Source organism: Oncorhynchus nerka, linkage group LG16, assembly GCF_034236695.1.
Source record: "Oncorhynchus nerka isolate Pitt River linkage group LG16, Oner_Uvic_2.0, whole genome shotgun sequence".
NCBI classification, from domain to species: Eukaryota; Metazoa; Chordata; class Actinopteri; order Salmoniformes; family Salmonidae; genus Oncorhynchus; species Oncorhynchus nerka.
In genome coordinates, this window is record NC_088411.1 from 10,822,307 (window position 1) to 10,838,880 (window position 16,574).

At 44.2% G+C, this 16,574-nt stretch overlaps 1 protein-coding gene across 1 annotated transcript; it reads right to left on the reverse strand.

The window, feature by feature from the left end:
* Positions 1-23: 23 nt before the first annotated feature.
* LOC115144015 (palmitoyltransferase ZDHHC16B-like) lies at positions 24-16,475 on the reverse strand. The gene is made up of 10 exons (XM_029684603.2): positions 16,300-16,475; positions 8,614-8,867; positions 8,211-8,405; positions 8,006-8,094; positions 7,819-7,847; positions 7,502-7,635; positions 4,364-4,449; positions 1,473-1,596; positions 1,319-1,389; positions 24-1,229 (listed from the first exon to the last, which is right to left on the reverse strand). The coding sequence occupies exons 2-10, from the start codon at positions 8,857-8,859 to the stop codon at positions 1,121-1,123; spliced, it is 1,083 nt and encodes a 360-aa protein (XP_029540463.1). The 5' UTR covers positions 8,860-8,867; positions 16,300-16,475; the 3' UTR covers positions 24-1,120.
* Between the last annotated feature and the right edge of the window lie 99 nt (positions 16,476-16,574).

The following is a 16,574-nucleotide window of genomic DNA, read 5'->3' on the forward strand; positions in this document are numbered from 1 at the left end:
TCAACAGAAATATCAAAAGAAGCTTCAGTCTCCAAAAACAATATTTTATATTAACCAATACAAGCTAATATCAAAAGCAAATGACACAGACATGCGGCATACAATAATGGAGCACAGCTCCTATTGGTCATGTCACAGCAGTGAGGACATTTTTTCACTATGGCAACCAGGTAGCCCCTTCCTACTGTTACAGGCTGGCTATTATAGCAATATCCCCTGACCATTATAAATCTAAATGGTGGCCAAACACAAGACCAGTTGGGAGGAAGTCTGATGCATTCAAGCTCTTTTAACCATGTTAAGTGATCTTAAAAGATGGCTACTGGGGAAACCCATTACCATATGTGATGTGGGCGAGATAATTAATGGACAATGTTAGAAATGTCATATTCCAGTAAAACTGTACTTTGCATTAGTGCCTGATAAACAAATATAAACACCTGTTAAAGATTTAACCTCACACGGCACGTTACGAATCTTTTGACAATTCCTAATGCGCCTATGTAGATGTTTTGTCACATACACCGGATAGGTTCAGTGAAATGTGTCGTTTTTTACATGGTCGACCATAGTATTACGTCACCCCTGGATATTGGCTGGGGCATTGCTCAGTAATATGAGCACCATGTTCTAACTAGAGCCTGAACGATAATATGAATAGTTTATGGAAGTCTGTCAAAAAGTCTCCAGACTACTCACCCCTAGATGGAGAATGGCCAAGGTGTGTGGTTATCTAGCTCTAACCTAGTCATTGGTGAAAAGCTCTTTGTTGGCACTGAAAAAGTCCTAACTGCTTTTTCTGTGACTTCAGTACAATTAAAAAGTACACATTTTTGTCATCTTTGGACAACATACCTACCAGTACAAAAAAAAAAACAATCAGTTCACAAGACAGAACGACAGTTGAAAAAAGACAGTTCACATGACAGTGACCGGAGTGCAGATTAAGGTCCCCTAACACCCAGAGGTTCCTTGACATACGGGTCACTATCAAGCCCAAACGGTCTACTCCTCAGAGGCTAAGAGAAGTCCTCTGTTCACTCCACCATCCAGGTGCCAGTAGAGATTCTGGGCCATAGTGTGGAGATGAGAAACTGGCCAGCAGCAGTGAGTAGTGAGGTTAGATGGTCATTGGGTCTCTTCTGGTGAGAGCCTGAGGGAATTCCCATACCAGTCCGTCTTCATGGGGAGTGTGACTAGACGGCAGGAGGACTCTGGTCAACCAGTGACTGTGAGAAGAGGAAGTCAAACCAACTCTAAGAAGAATCATTTAGGTTTCACAACAGTCTAGAAGTTTGTGGTGATCTGGAAGGCTTACCTGGTCTCCTCCACACCAAACAACACTTTCCAATTGTTTATTTTCCCATAATGGTATGGATTTCGGAACACCTTACAAGAGAGAAACAGGCTTTACTTGCTAATTCCAAACTGGTACACCGTGTTGATATTTGAGTAAATCCAATAAACCTCACCTTTCCTTTCTCCTTTAAGCGTCTGACCTCTTTCTTGTTGATGTGTCTCTCCACGCTGGTCTCTCCTAGGGTGATGAGGATAGCATGCCACAGTGTCAGACCTCCCAGAGCTACTGCCACCGAACTGCAGGGAGGAAAAAAAACGGCAATCATGATCATGATTGTATTAAACTAGATTCAAGATAAGGTATAATTTGAGAATATGAACAAAAGTATGTGGACACCTGCTCGTCGAACATTTCATTCCAAAATCATGGGCATTAATGTGGAGTTGGTTCCCCCGTTGCTGCTATAACAGCCTCCACTCTTCTGAGAAGGCTTTCCACTAGATGTTGGAACATTACTACGGGGACTTGCTTCAATTTAGCCACAGGAGCGTTAGTGAGCACTGACATTGGGCGATTAGGCCTGGCTCGCAGTCGGCGTTCCAATTAATCCCAATGGGGTTAAGGTCAGGGCTCTGTGCAGGCCAGTCAAGTTCTTCCACAGCGATCTAGACAAAACATTTCTGTATGGGCCGCACTTTGTGCATGGGGGCATTGTCATGCTGAAACAGGAAAGGGCCTTCCCCAAACTGTTACCACAAAGTTGTCCTTTCACTGGAACTAAGGGGCCTAGTCCGAAACATGAAAAACAGCCCCAGACCATTATTCCTCCTCCACCAAACTTAACAGTTGGCACTATGTACTCGGGCAGGTAGCAATCTCCGGGAATCCGCCAAACCCAGATCCGTCCATCGGTCTATGTTAAAGTGTGATTCCGCTTGTGTGCGGTTGCTCGGCCATGGAAGCCCATTTCATTAAGCTCCCGACGAACAGTTCTTGTGCTGATGTTGCTTCTTGAGGCAGTTTGAGCTCGGTAGTGAGTGTTGCAACCGAATACAGGCAATTTATACGAGCTTCAGCACTCGCAGTCCCGTTCTGTGGGCTTGTGTGGCCTACCACTTTGCGGCTGAGCCGTTGATCCTAAATGTTTCCTAGATGTTTCCACTTCACAATAACAGAACTTACAGTTGACCGGGGAAGCTCTAGCAGGGCAGAAATTTGACGAAATTACTTGTTAGAAAGGTGGCATCCTAAGACGGTGCCACGTTGAAAGTCTCTGAGCTCTTCCGTAAGGCCATTCTATTGCCAATGTTTGTCTATGGAGATTGCATGGCTGTGCGCTCAATTTTATACACGTCAGCAACAGGTGTGGCTGAAATAGCCAAAATCCACTCATTTGAAGGGGTGTCCACATACTGTTATATATATATACAGTGGAGCAAAAAAGTATTTAGTCAGCCACCAATTGTGCATGTTCTCCCACTTAAAAAGATGGCCTGTAATTTTCATCATAGATACACTTCAAATATGACAGACGAAAAAACATCCAGAAAATCACATTGTAGGATTTTTAATGAATTTATTTGCAAATTATGGTGGAAAATAAGTATTTGGTCAATAACAAAAGTTTCTCAATACTTTGTTATATACCCTTTGTTGGCAATGACAGAGGTCAAACGTTTTCTGTAGGTCTTCACCAGGTTTTCACACACTGTTGCTGGTATTTTGGCCCATTCCTCCAGGAAGATCTCCTCTAGAGCGGGGATGTTGCTGGGCAACACAGACTTTCAACTCCCTCCAAAGATTTTCTATGGGGTTGAGATCTGGAGACTGGCTAGGCCACTCCAGGACCTTGAAATGCTTCTTACAAAGCCTCTCCTTCGTTGCCCGGGCGGTGTGTTTGGGATCATTGTCGTGCTGAAAAGACCCAGCCACGTTTCATCTTCAATGCTGATGGAAGGAGGTTTTCACTCAATCTCACGATACATGGCCCCATTCATTCTTTCCTTTACACGGATCAGTCGTCCTGGTCCCTTTGCAGAAAAACAGCCCCAAAGCATGATGTTTCCACCCCCATGCTTCACAGTAGGTATGGTGTTCTTTGGATGCAACTCAGCATTCTTTGTTTCGACGATTTGAGTTTTTACCAAAATGTTCTATTTTGGTTTCATCTGACCATATGACATTCTCCCAATCTTCTTCTGCATCATCCAAATGGTCTCTAGCAAACTTCAGACGGGCCTGGACATGTACTGGCTTAAGCAGGGGGACACGTCTGTCACTGCAGGATTTGAGTCCCTGGCGGCGTAGTGTGTTACTGATGGTAGGCTTTGTTACTTTGGTCCCAGCTCTCTGCAGGTCATTCACTAGGTCACCCCATGTGGTTCTGGAATTTTTGCTCACCGTTCTTGTGATCATTTTGACCCCACGGGGTGAGATCTTGCGTGGAGCCCCAGATCGAGGGAGATTATCAGTGGTCTTGTATGTCTTCCATTTCCTAATAATTTCTCCCACAGTTGATTTCTTCAAACCAAGCTGCTTACCTATTGCAGATTCAGTCTTCCCAGCCTGGTGCAGGTCTACAATTTTGTTTCTGGTGTCCTTTGACAGCTCTTTGGTCTTGGCCATAGTGGAGTTTGGAGTGTGACTGTTTGAGGTTGTGGACAGGTGTCTTTTATACTGATAACAAGTTCGAACAGGCGCCATTAATACAGGTAACGAGTGGAGGACAGAGGAGCCTCTTAAAGAAGAAGTTACAGGTCTGTGAGAGCCAGAAATCTTGCTTGTTTGTAGGTGACCAAATACTTATTTTCCACCATAATTTGCCAATAAATTCATGAAAAATCCTACAATGTGATTTTCTGGATTTTTTAATTAAAATTTTGTCTGTCATAGTTGAAGTGTACCTATGATGAAAATTACAGGCCTCATCTTTTTAAGTGGGAAAACTTGCACAATTGGTGGCTGACTAAATACTTTTCTGCCCCACTGTATATAGTGTACACAGATCAGCCATAGCGGTTGAGGTCAACAACAACTTTTTTTAAAGTTACAAATGTGTCTCACCTTGTTAGCACCCAAATGAAAATGACACTCTTGTGGACCATCTTTTCTCTGAAGGAAAACAGTGGTGGTGGCGTCTGATAGTAGCTCTAGACGGAAAGCAAAACCATGTGAAAAAACCATCCATGTACAGCAGTTGTAACTAGTAAATGTGATGCCACTGAGTATTCTACAGGATTGAACAACCAACCACAAAAAGGCTAACAGGAAACATCTACAGTCCTCCAATTGCAACGGGTGGCAAAGAAGCGAAATACAAAATGCCAAGTCTATAGCCATTCACAGCCAAGGGACCTAAAAAATAACTACTAATCACAGGGGACTGTGCCTGACTTGAGGAGAGGACTGCGGTCTCACTGGGCAGTGAAACATGGCCGACTCCATGCCAGTGTAGGCTGATAATAGTTTTGGTATCTCAGATTGTGAGAATTGCCAGAACAAACTTGGGAGGAAGTCTGATGTCTGACATACTCTTTACATTTATCACAAACCATAGGAGAAAATGGAAATGCTAAGCCCTTTTAGAGCTACCTATACATGCCTCCTGTAAGACCCTATGATCGGTGAACCATACATGATACAGACAACATCTGGGTGTGATTATACTCCTTATAGTGTGCTATAAAACATGTATGTCTTGATTTTAGGGCTCTAGAATGGCGCAGCAGTCTAAGGCACTGCATCTCAGTGCTAGAGGCGTCACTACAGACCCTGGTTCGATTCCAGGCTGTATCACAACTGGCTGTGATTGGGAGTCCCATAGGGCGGTGCACAATTGGCCCAGCGTCATCCGGGTTTGGCCGGGGTAGGCCGTCATTGTAAATAAGAATTTGTTCTTAACTGACTTGCCTAGATAAAAAAAAAAGGTTAAATAAAAATATATATATTTTTAAGTTTCAACATTAATTTATTCAACAAAAAATTATCTTCCTATTTTCTTTATTACAACTAAACGGCATGTTATAAAAGGGTCCAGATAACTTTTGTGATTTCATGTTTGAGAAACTAACCCCAAACATCAAATTACTTCCTCATCCTCGTGTAGTATGGGGGGCCCCCATACCATAAGGCTCCAAAAATCGCCCAAATACATTATTTTAGAAACGGCAAAGCTCTCAGTATGGTGATGCAGGTCTTTAGATTGACACAATTTCACGTGTACATCCAAAACTTTATCTGCAACACTATATTCCGTGTTGCGTGACTCGAGCACTTCCCCTATCCAACTGTTCCAGTCTCTGTGTAGCCTGCTGCTACAGGTAACTGCCAAAATAAAGGAAACACCAACATAAAACATCTTACTAGGGCGTTGGGCCACCGCGACCCACCAGAACAGCTTCAATGCGCCTTGGCATAGATTCTACAAGTCTGGAAGCACCCCAAGCTTTCAATATACTTTGTAACCCTAATGTGTCCTTTATTTCAGCAATTACCTGCCGAGTGGACGGAGAGGTATCGCTCAAGTCGCAACAAAATGGAATAGAACTTTGCGGATAAAGTTCGGAATGACAATTTCATGTGTACAACATTTAAAGACCTGCATCACTACAATGAGAGCTTTGCAGTTTCTAAAAAGGACATATTTTTGTGTTTTTGGAGCCTCTTAATGTTTTTTCAAGCCCCCATACTACAAATTGAGAATAAGGAAGTGATTTGCTGTTTGGGGTAAGTTTCTGAAAAACGTGAAATCATGACAAAGGTGTCTGGACCCTTCCATAACATGCCATTTTACAATCAAAAATAGAGAATTGGTTGTGAAAAATAAAAAAAACTTGTCCTTTAAAAAGACATTGTTTGGAACAATATACTCTACAAGTACCAACAATGCTGGTGTGGAGTCGCCCACATATAAAACCCCTATACAGGGAGATGATTGCCAAATTGTTGTCAATTAAATGTTGATTGTTAATTGACAGTGAGACCCATCACTGCCCAGTGGACCTTCAAAGCCTGTCAGTCTGCACTACCTGACCAAAAAAAGAAGAACTTTGAAAATCTATTTTTTGAGTGCGGACCCTCTACAAGTTAATTCCGGTCAATGCACCAGTTCTGAGTTCAGTGGTTTCAAGAACCTTTTGTAGTACCAGGCCAGTCATGAGCTCAAGGAGACTGAGGAGCAGTCCGTGCCCTACTCCCATCACTGGCTCCCCCTGTGGCTTCCGCACTGCGGTGGAAGCGCTAGTGGAACAATGGCAATTCATACACTGGCTGCATCCCGAATGCCACTTTATTCCCTATGGAGTGCGCTACGTTTGACCAGGGCCCACAAGGCTCTAGTCAAAAGTAGTGGACTACATAGGGAATAAAGTGCCATTTGGGACACACCCACAGCTTCAGTCAAGTTGGTGCCCTTGACTAGCTCAATCACAACTCATAATGCTAAGGGAAACTATAGGCTAGATGTGTTATAGGGCCAGGGTGATTATTATAGAACGGTACCTCCCATCTTCTATGTAGCTAAAAAAAGAACACGTGTCATACGTTAGAGCGATTGAAACACTAAAAAAAGATATACATCTTCAAACAGTGAGGTGTTGGCTCAGAGCCATAGGATCTATTACTCTATAAACTCCCATCTTGCCATGAATGATTGGGGTGAGAACAGTAAGTGGTCTTGAGCCTGGAGGCTTTAGATTACATAAGAAACAATCTGACTGGTTATATACACAACGACATCCAGTTATCTGCACACCACCAGCCTTCTCAGTGGACTTGAAGATAAACAAGTGTATTACATTGCCGTTAACGTGTCATGTGATCCGATGTCCTTGATCCCTACACTTTGTGGTCTGTTCGCCAAGTCTTTGCTCGGCTGCCGCCTGTCTCTTCAGCTAAACTAGCGGCAGTGAAAGCTGTGAACTTTACACAGCTTGCTCAGAATGTAAGGCCTTTCGCTCACCTCTCTGAAAAGACCATGCCATATATCTAGCACATAAGAGAAGGAAAATGTGGCAAAGACATGCCAGACTCTAACCAAACAGTCACGAACCAAGCGGCCTCACTCAATCAGGGTGTTTGGGTCACATGTCAATAACAAGACATGATTACATTACATGGATGGCAGTACTCAGAATACTATTTGAAAGTCCGTGTCAAGCCTCCTAGAACCTCTAAGAAGTTGACATTCTTGGTCTGCCTCACCTCGACAGCGTTGTAGGCCTCTATGAACATGTCTTTGCAGCTGACGCTGCAGTACATGCAGCCCATGGTCATGTACAGGCAGAAGGAGAAGAAGTAGCGGTGGTTGAAGTGGCCCACACAGTTGTTGAGCCAGGCTAGCGTCACAAGGCAAGTTAAGGTCAAAGTTAATGAGGCAGATCTAACAAAAGATAAAACATGGAGGAAGGCAATATGATTTAACTGTATGACTGCCCCCCCCCGGGGTTTTACAATGCTGTAAAACATATCGTTTTAAAGGAATCTGAGAGATGAGATGTTTGTTGGTCTCGAAAGGATACGACAGTGGTGATCCATCTTCAGAATACACCTGGAATGAAAGAGAAAGTCGCTCAGTGTGATTGACCTGTGCCATGGACTAGAGCTATCCAGTGTGATTGACCTGTGCCATTGACTAGAGCTATCCAGTGGAGGTTTTTTATTTCTTAATGACATCATTTGATGACTGACAGAGAGTCTTTAACTTACGTATTGCAGATGCTGCAGTGGTGAGTTCTGGCTGGTTTGGGGACGATGCATTTTTTACAGATGGACACTGACGGTGTATCACTTTTAACCTGAGAAACAACAATCCGAAAAAAGCATGAAGTTATTTCAGAATCAAGCCTATAGCCTGTCTTCCTAGTATTTCCCAAAAACAGTTTTCGTGCAGGCATTGGAGCGGGCACCTCACCTGTGGTGGGTGTCCAGGGGAGGTGGTGGTGGCCTTATAGTAGTGGAAGAGGACCATCATGAGGACCCAGTGGCCGTAAGTGAGGTGCCAGACGATCCACTGCAGTGGGTAGGTGTTGAGGATGACAGGCAGCAGGCACAGGTAGACAATGACCAGCACAGAGCTGGTGAGGGCAATCACCAGGCACACAAACACCTGGGAACAGAAGAGAGGGGCACGAACAGAGGGAGGAACTCATGAGGGTACGTGAAAGGTGAAAATACTGTGAGAAATAGAATAGCAAAACGGGGTAATGTAACCGAACATGGGAGATTTGATTAACTGGCCTACATTTAATGAAATACAATAAAAACACAAATATTTGACTGTACATCTACACAGAAAATTGAGCCATTTTACTTACCACCCCAAACCAGCGAGTCACATTGTCGACTATCCAGTAGACGGGCTCAAAGACACAGTCCAGGCAGGTGTCAGAGTTGGTAAGGCTGTTGAAGTAGAGGGAGTTGAGCAGCAGCTTCCAGTAGCTCCACAGCTCTCGTAGCTTCCTCTGGGGCTTGCTGGGTCGACCCCCTCGCTTAGGGCACAGCCGGCACCAGCGCAGGCACAGACGCATCATCCTGGAGAACTGCCACCTCCAGCTGCGCATGCCCCCGCCTTCCACACACACGCGGACAGACACACAACACAGAAGCAGGTGAAAAACTACTATGACCAGGAAGAACAACTTGGAATGTGCGGTCATCCATATCGCAGATGATATCATCATGCTCACGATTTCCTTTGGGGATATAATACCCACGGTCGAGTGGCAACACTCACAGCTCGACATATACTACGACCTCGGAGACCCGGGTGCCACATCCACCCATCCTACAACGCCTCCTCTCCTCATCAAGCTCCCCCTTCAAACTCTTATCTGTCTGAATAATCTAATGCCTGAATAAAACATGAATAAAATACAAAGAGGGTGGAATTCCACTCTCCCCCCACCCCCCAAAAAGGCCCTCATCTCAATTAAATGCTGCAAACCCCCCCTACAAGAAAAGACTATTGTCTGAGACAGACAAGAACCAAATCTATGTCTTAAAAAAAACTAATCAAGAGAGACTCCTGCTCAGCGCATGGTTTTCCTCTCCACAGAGCAAAGTCAAGGCATTAAAGTAATTAAATCCAGCTGAGTGCTGTTTCCATTGGAGCCAAAGGACGCATTAGGCATGCCCAGAAAATAGGACAGGGCTATCAGGTAATAAGTGTGCCCACTCTTACAGAACTTCTAATGTTAATAATGCATGAGAAATACAGTTCTGTGGCTGAGCCTTCCATAGAAAGACCTTGGGAATGCAAAACCGGTAACCTTATAAAGACACCAAAAGCCCAAGGATGAATTTCCTTAGATAGGAATAAGTGGACACCGGAGCACCAAGGCTCTCCAGAATGCTAAGGCCATACACATTTTATTAAATGTGATTTATTTTTTTGAAAAGTGAGCGGAGCAAGCAAATCAAAAAAATATAGCTGAGAGCAGCAATGAACGGGGTTCACAGAATAACAGAAAGGACAAGATTAGTTGGATAAAGCAAGCACTTTCATGTAGGACAGGGGTGGGCAATTTCATTGGTGTCACAGTTTTGCCTCAGCCCCAGCTAACACACCTGACTCCACAATCACCTAATCATTATCTTCAGATTAGAATGCAATTTGATTAATCAGCTGTGTTTGCTAAGGATAGAGAAAAAGTGACACCAATCAGGCCCTCGAGGACTGAGTTGCCCACCCCTGATGTAGGAACTATCTTCCTTTGTGCAATCAGTGAAAGCATTACCATGTTTCTCTGTCAATACCACAAGGATGACAAGTGAATTTAGTCTAGTGCTGTAGGTTAGTTTTCTTAAAGTTATTACTTAATGTATTCAGTTTATTTATAAATAAACTCAGCAAACAAAAAAACATCCCTTTCTCAGGACCCTGTCTTTCAAAGAGAATTTGTAAAAATCCAAATAACTTCACAGATCTTCATAGTGAAGGGTTTAAACACTGTTTCCCATGCTTGTTCAATGAAGCATAAACAATTAATGAACATGCACCTGTAGAACAGTCATTAAGACACTAACAGCTTACAGACGGTAGGCAATTAAGGTCACAGTTATTATGAAAACTTAGGACACTAAAGAGGCCTTTCTACTGACTTTGAAAAACACACAAAAAAAGATGCCCAGGGTCCCTGCTCATCTGCGAGCACGTGCCTTAGGCATGCTGCAAGGAGGCATGAGGACTGCAGATGTGGCCAGGGCAAAAAATTGCAATGTCCATACTGTGAGACTCCTAAGACAGAGCTACAGGGAGACAGGACCGAGAGCTGATCATCCTCGCAGTGGCAGACCACGTGTAACACCACCTGCACAGGATCAATACATCCGAACATCACACCTGCGGGACAGGTACAGGATGGCAACAACTGCCCGAGTTACAACAGGAACGCACAATCCCTCCATCAGTGCTCAGACTGTCCACAATAGGTTGAGAGAGGCTGGACTGCGGGCTTGTAGGCCAGTTGTAAGTCAGGTCCTCACTAGACATTACCAGCAACAACGTCGCCTATGAGCACAAACCCACCGTCGCTGGACCAGACCGGACTGGCAAAAAAATGCTCTTCACTGACGAGTGAAATGCTTACTTACAAGCCCTTAACCAACAATGCAGTTAAGAAAACACCCCAAAAATGTAAGAATAACAAATCATTCAAGAGCAGCAGTAAATAACAAGTGGGGCTACAGTGAGGGAAAAAAGTATTTGATCCCCTGCTGATTTTGTACATTTGCCCACTGACAAAGAAATGATCGGTCTATGATTTTAATGGTAGGTATATTTGAACCATGAGAGACAGAATAACAACAAAAGAATCCAGAAAAGCTCATGTCAAAAATGTTATAAATTGATTTGCATTTTAATGAGGGAAATAAGTATTTGACCCCCTCTCAATCAGAAAGATTTCTGACTCCCAGGTGTCTTTTATACAGGTAACGAGCTGAGATTAGGAGCACCTTCTTAAAGGGAGTGAATGCTGCCTATGACCCCAATAACTATATCCCCACCGTCAAACATGGAGGTGGAAACATTATGCTTTGGGGGTGTTTTTCTCCTAAGGGGACAGGACAACTTCACCGCATCAAAGGGACATGGACGGGGCTATGTACCGTCAAATCTTGGGTGAGAACCTCCTTCCCTCAGCCAGGGCATTGAAATTGGGTCGTAGATGGATATTCCAGCATGACAATGACCCAAAAACACACGGCCAAGGCAACAAAGGAGTGGCTCAAGAAGAAGCACATTAAGGTCCTGGAGTGGCCTAGCCAGTCTCCAGACCTTAATCCCATAGAAAATCTGTGGAGTTGCCAAACGTCAGCCTCGAAACCTTAATGACTTGGAGAAGATCTGCAGAGAGGAGTGGGACAAAATCCCTCCTGAGATGTGTGCAAACCTGATGGCCAACTACAAGAAACGTCTGACCTCTGTGATTGCCAACAAGGGTTTTGCCACCAAGTACTAAGTCATGTTTTGCAGAGGGGTCAAATACTTATTTCCATCATTATCAATTTATAACATTTTTGACAATGCGCTTTTCTGGATTTTTGTTGTTGTTATTCTGTCTCTCACTGTTCAAATAAACCTACCATTAAAATTATAGACTAATCATTTCGTTGTCAGTGGACAAACGTACAAAATCAGCAGAAATCATACTTTTTTCCCCTCACTGTATATACAGGGGGTACCGGTACAGAGTAGGTAGAGTTGTTAAAGTGACTATGCAGAGATGATAACAGAGTAGCAGTAACGTAGGGAGGGGGGGGGGGGGGGGGGGCAAATAGTTTGCGTAGCCATTTGATTAGATGTTCAGGAGTCTTATAGCTTGGGGGAAGAAGCTGTTTCGAAGCCTCTTGGACCTAGACTTGGCGCTCCGGTACCGCTTGCCGTGCGGTTGCAGAGAGAACAGTCTATGACCAGGGTGGCTGGAGTCGTTGACAATTTTAGGGCCTTCCTCTGACACCGCCTAGTGTAGCGGTCCTAGATGGCAGGAAGCTTGGCCCCAGTGATGTACTGGGCCGTACGCGCTACCCTCTGTAGTGCCTTGTGGTCCGGTCCGTATGCCGAGCAATTGCCATACTAGGCAGTGATGCAAACTGTCAGGATGCTCTCCAGGGTGCAGCTGTAAAACCTTTTGAGGATCTGTGGACCCATACCAAATCTTTTCAGTCTCCTGAGGGGGAAATAGGTTTTGTCGTACCGTCTTCACGACTGTCTTGGTGTGGTTCGACCATGTTAGTGATGTGGACGCCAAGGAACATGTAGCTCTCAACCTGCTCCACTACAGCCCCATCGATGAGAATAGGGTTGAGAGAAATGTTTACAGTTTTTAATGATATCGGAGTGAGAGTGACTAAGAAAAATCAATGGGGGCTCCCCGGTCAGTAATTCAACCATGATTACTACAAGTTTAGACAGCTGGCTCGACTAATTGACCAATCAAAATAGTTTTAGCTTACATGGGCTAATTGAGTGACTGTCAGTGACTGACATAAGAGATGTTGCTGCTGATGCACAACCACATTTCAAAATTGCACTTTATATATTCTACTAGTGTAACCCTCAACTACTATTACTATTGTAACCCGCAAGTTGAGACCCAGACATTTCAGCATATATTTTTTTAAAGTGGTGGCCACCAGTTGCCCATCCCTGCTCTATAGCAACCTTAGTTCAACGCCTAGCAACCTAATCATGATATTTTAGGAGAGACTAAAATACACTGCTCAAAAAATAAAGGGAACACTTAAACAACATAATGTAACTCCAAGTCAATCACACTTCTGTGAAATCAAACTGTCCACTTAGGAAGCAACACTGATTGACAATAAATTTCACATGCTGTTGTGCAAATGGAATAGACAACAGATATAAATTATAGGCAATTAGCAAGACACCCCCAATAAAGGAGTGGTTCTGCAGGTGGTGACTACAGACCACTTTTCAGTTCCTATGCTTCCTGGCTGATGTTTTGGTCACTTTTGAGTGCTGGCGGTGCTTTCACGCTAGTGGTCTACAACCCACACAAGTGGCTCAGGTAGTGCAGCTCATCCAGGATGGAACATCAATGCGAGCTGTGGCAAGAAGGTTTGCTGTGTCTGTCAGCGTAGTGTTCAGAGCATGGAGGCGCTACCAGGAGACAGGCCAGTACATCAGGAGACGTGGAGGAGCCGTAGGAGGGCAACAACCCAGCAGCAGGACCGCTACCTCCGCCTTTGTGCAAGGAGGAGCAGGAGGAGCACTGCCAGAGCCCTGCAAAATGACCTCCAGCAGGCCACAAATGTGCATGTGTCTGCTCAAACGGTCAGAAACAGACTCCACGACGTCCACAGGTGGGGGTTGTGCTTACAGCCCAACACCGTGCAGGACATTTGGCATTTGCCAGAGAACACCAAGATTGGCAAATTCGCCACTGGCGCCCTGTGCTCTTCACAGATGAAAGCAGGTTCACACTGAGCACATGTGACAGATGTGACAGTCTGGAGATGCCGTGGAGAACATTCTGCTGCCTGCAACATCCTCCAGCATGACCGGTTTGGCGGTGGGTCAGTCATGGTGTGGGGTGGCATTTCTTTGGGGGGCCGCACAGCCCTCCATGTGCTCGCCAGAGGTAGCCTGACTGCCATTAGGTACCGAGATGAGATCCTCAGACCCCTTGTGAGACCATATGCTGGTGCGGTTGGCCCTGGGTTCCTCCTAATGCAAGACAATGCTAGACCTCATGTGGCTGGAGTGTGTCAGCAGTTCCTGCAAGAGGAAGGCATTGATGCTATGGACTGGCCCGCCCGTTCCCCAGACCTGAATCCAATTGAGCACATCATGTCTCGCTCCATCTACCAGCGCCACGTTGCACCACAGACTGTCCAGGAGTTGGCGGATGCTTTAGTCCAGGTCTGGGAGGAGATCCCTCAGGAGACCATCCGCCACCTCATCAGGAGCATGCCCAGGCATTGTAGTGAGGTCATACAGGCACGTGTACAGGCCACACACACACTACTGAGCCTCATTTTGACTTGTTTTAAGGACATTACATCAAAGTTGGATCAGCCTGTAGTGTTGTTTTCCACTTGAATTTTGAGTGTGACTCCAAATCCAGACCTCCATGGGTTGATACATTTGATTTCCATTGATAATTGTGTGATTTTGTTGTCAGCACATTCAACTATGTAAAAAAAAAAGTATTTAATAAAAGTATTTAATTCATTCAGATCTAGGATGTGTTATTTTGGTGTTCCCTTTATTTTTTTGAGCAGTGTATAAAGTTCAGCCATAATCCAAAAGGGAATGTTGTGTCTCTCTTTAATGGAAGCTTGAGGACATTCATTTTCCTATAAAATCGTGCAATTTCTCAGTACAACTTTTCAACCACAAAAAAAAAAAAAAAAGTTTGAGTAAAGTGAAGAGGGGCATCTGTTAAACACGTAAATGCGTTTGGCCTGATAATCAATTATTAGTGCTGGGACCGTCACTGTGGCCAGCCGCTTAGCCTTCAACACTGTCCCTCTGTTGTCATTATGCAGAGGGAGTACGTGTGATCTCTCTTTACAAGCGGCGCAGATGGAATGAAAGAAATGTCATAATGCCAACAGGTGAACACGAGGTCAACCAGTATTAATGAGATCATTGATCGGCATATGGCAGCATGCCATCAAAGTCATAGAAAGGCCTGTGTGGAACTGGAAAAGAGTAGGGACGATTTCCAGCCAAATCAACCGGCTGTTGACTACCTCGGCTACCTACTACACTTGCTTTTATTACATTTTTTATTTAACTAGGCAAGTCAGTTAAGAACAAATTCTTATTTACAGTGATGGCCTACCCTGGCCAGGCCCTAACCCCGGACGACGCTGGGCCAATTGCGCGCCGCCCTATGGGACTCCCAATCACAACCAGTTGTGATACAGCCTGGAATCCAACCAGGGTTTGTAGAGATTTTTCTAGCACTGAGATGCAGTGTCTTAGACCGCTGCACTACTCGGGAGCCAAAGGTAGAGTACAGAGTGACATATTGGAACAAACCCATATAAATAGTTTGTAAACATGAGATCAAGCTCTAAACATGAACAGCACCATCAGAAATCTTTTTTTTCTCAATCTCAGATTAACCCCTTTAAAATGTATTTTAAAACAGAACAATTAAGCTCTTTATCTGGGGGGTAAAAAAATGTTTTTTTTTTAAGTAAGGCCGAGTAAGCGGTCTCTATGGCAACCCCCAAATCTTCTCAGCTTGGAAATAGTCTCCTCTGCTCTGCCCAGATAATAAGCTTTGCCGTCTGTCCTCGAGACTGGTTTAGCCTCTGTGTCTGCAGCACAGGCCTGGCAATTGGCAAACTGCACAGACTCCAAATGTGTTGTTTCTGTTCATTTGTGATCTTTCTATCTCTGGGCAACACTGCCACTGCTGTGTGTCTCTTTACTCCCAATGGAACGTTTTCAGTCCTCAATTTAGAGATGTGCGCTTGTGTTGACAGCACTGGAACTAGGGAATGATGGAGTTGCTTATTGGGGTCATTATACTGCAGAAAACTGCCTAATTCTACAATCTGAGGGATGCAAATTCGCTGTCAGACATTCACACGTAAAGAGAACAATCAACAACATAGAATGTTAATCCAGTCACAAATGGACAGTAAGTAGCGATCACATCCTAAAGCACCATCAACACTGTCAAAATATTTTGAATGTCTGCAGGTTTACAAATAACATAGGCCTAACTACTATTTAGGTCTGTATTTTACAGGGTTCTGTCAATCTCTGCTGCTGTTGCCGCTGGCTACCACACTGAACAAACAATAGTGTGCGAGGTGCGAGCAACGTTAGCCAGCTATAACTACTCCACCTGCCTGGCAATCTTGATAGCAGACTTTTTCACAGGCAGACCCCTACACGAGATTGCAATCGGAGATATATGTCGATTACAAAATATTGCCAATTATGACGGCTAGCTATAGCTAGCTAATTACTGACACCACTGATATGTCAATCATCTAAATATTCCACTCACCTTAACGTATCTTCTGAAATGACAGAACCAGCTAGGTTAAATCAATTGCAATTCAACTCATAACTGTGAGATGTTAGCTACACTCAAAGATATTTAGGAAAACATTATAAATCGTGCACCGATGCACTGCAGCCCTTGCTAGCTTGCTTTCATGTATAAAAAAAAAATATCCTGACGTCGCGCACGCATTGCATCTTGGGAAATTGTGTTTTTTCGTACTCTTCAAAATGTCAATAAAATCGTTCCGTACTGATCTGTTGATCTATTCAATTTAC

Bases quoted from the DNA above. Each gene is read 5' to 3' on its own strand.
- LOC115144015 (XM_029684603.2), bottom strand. From the start codon at position 8,859: ATGCGCAGCTGGAGGTGGCAGTTCTCCAGGATGATGCGTCTGTGCCTG. The intron at 4,450-7,501 runs GTGAGGCAGACC...CTTTCCGTCTAG, and splicing joins AGGCCTACAACGCTGTCGAG to AGCTACTATCAGACGCCACC. The intron at 1,390-1,472 runs GTGAGGTTTATT...CTCTCTTGTAAG, and splicing joins GCTTAAAGGAGAAAGGAAAG to GTGTTCCGAAATCCATACCA.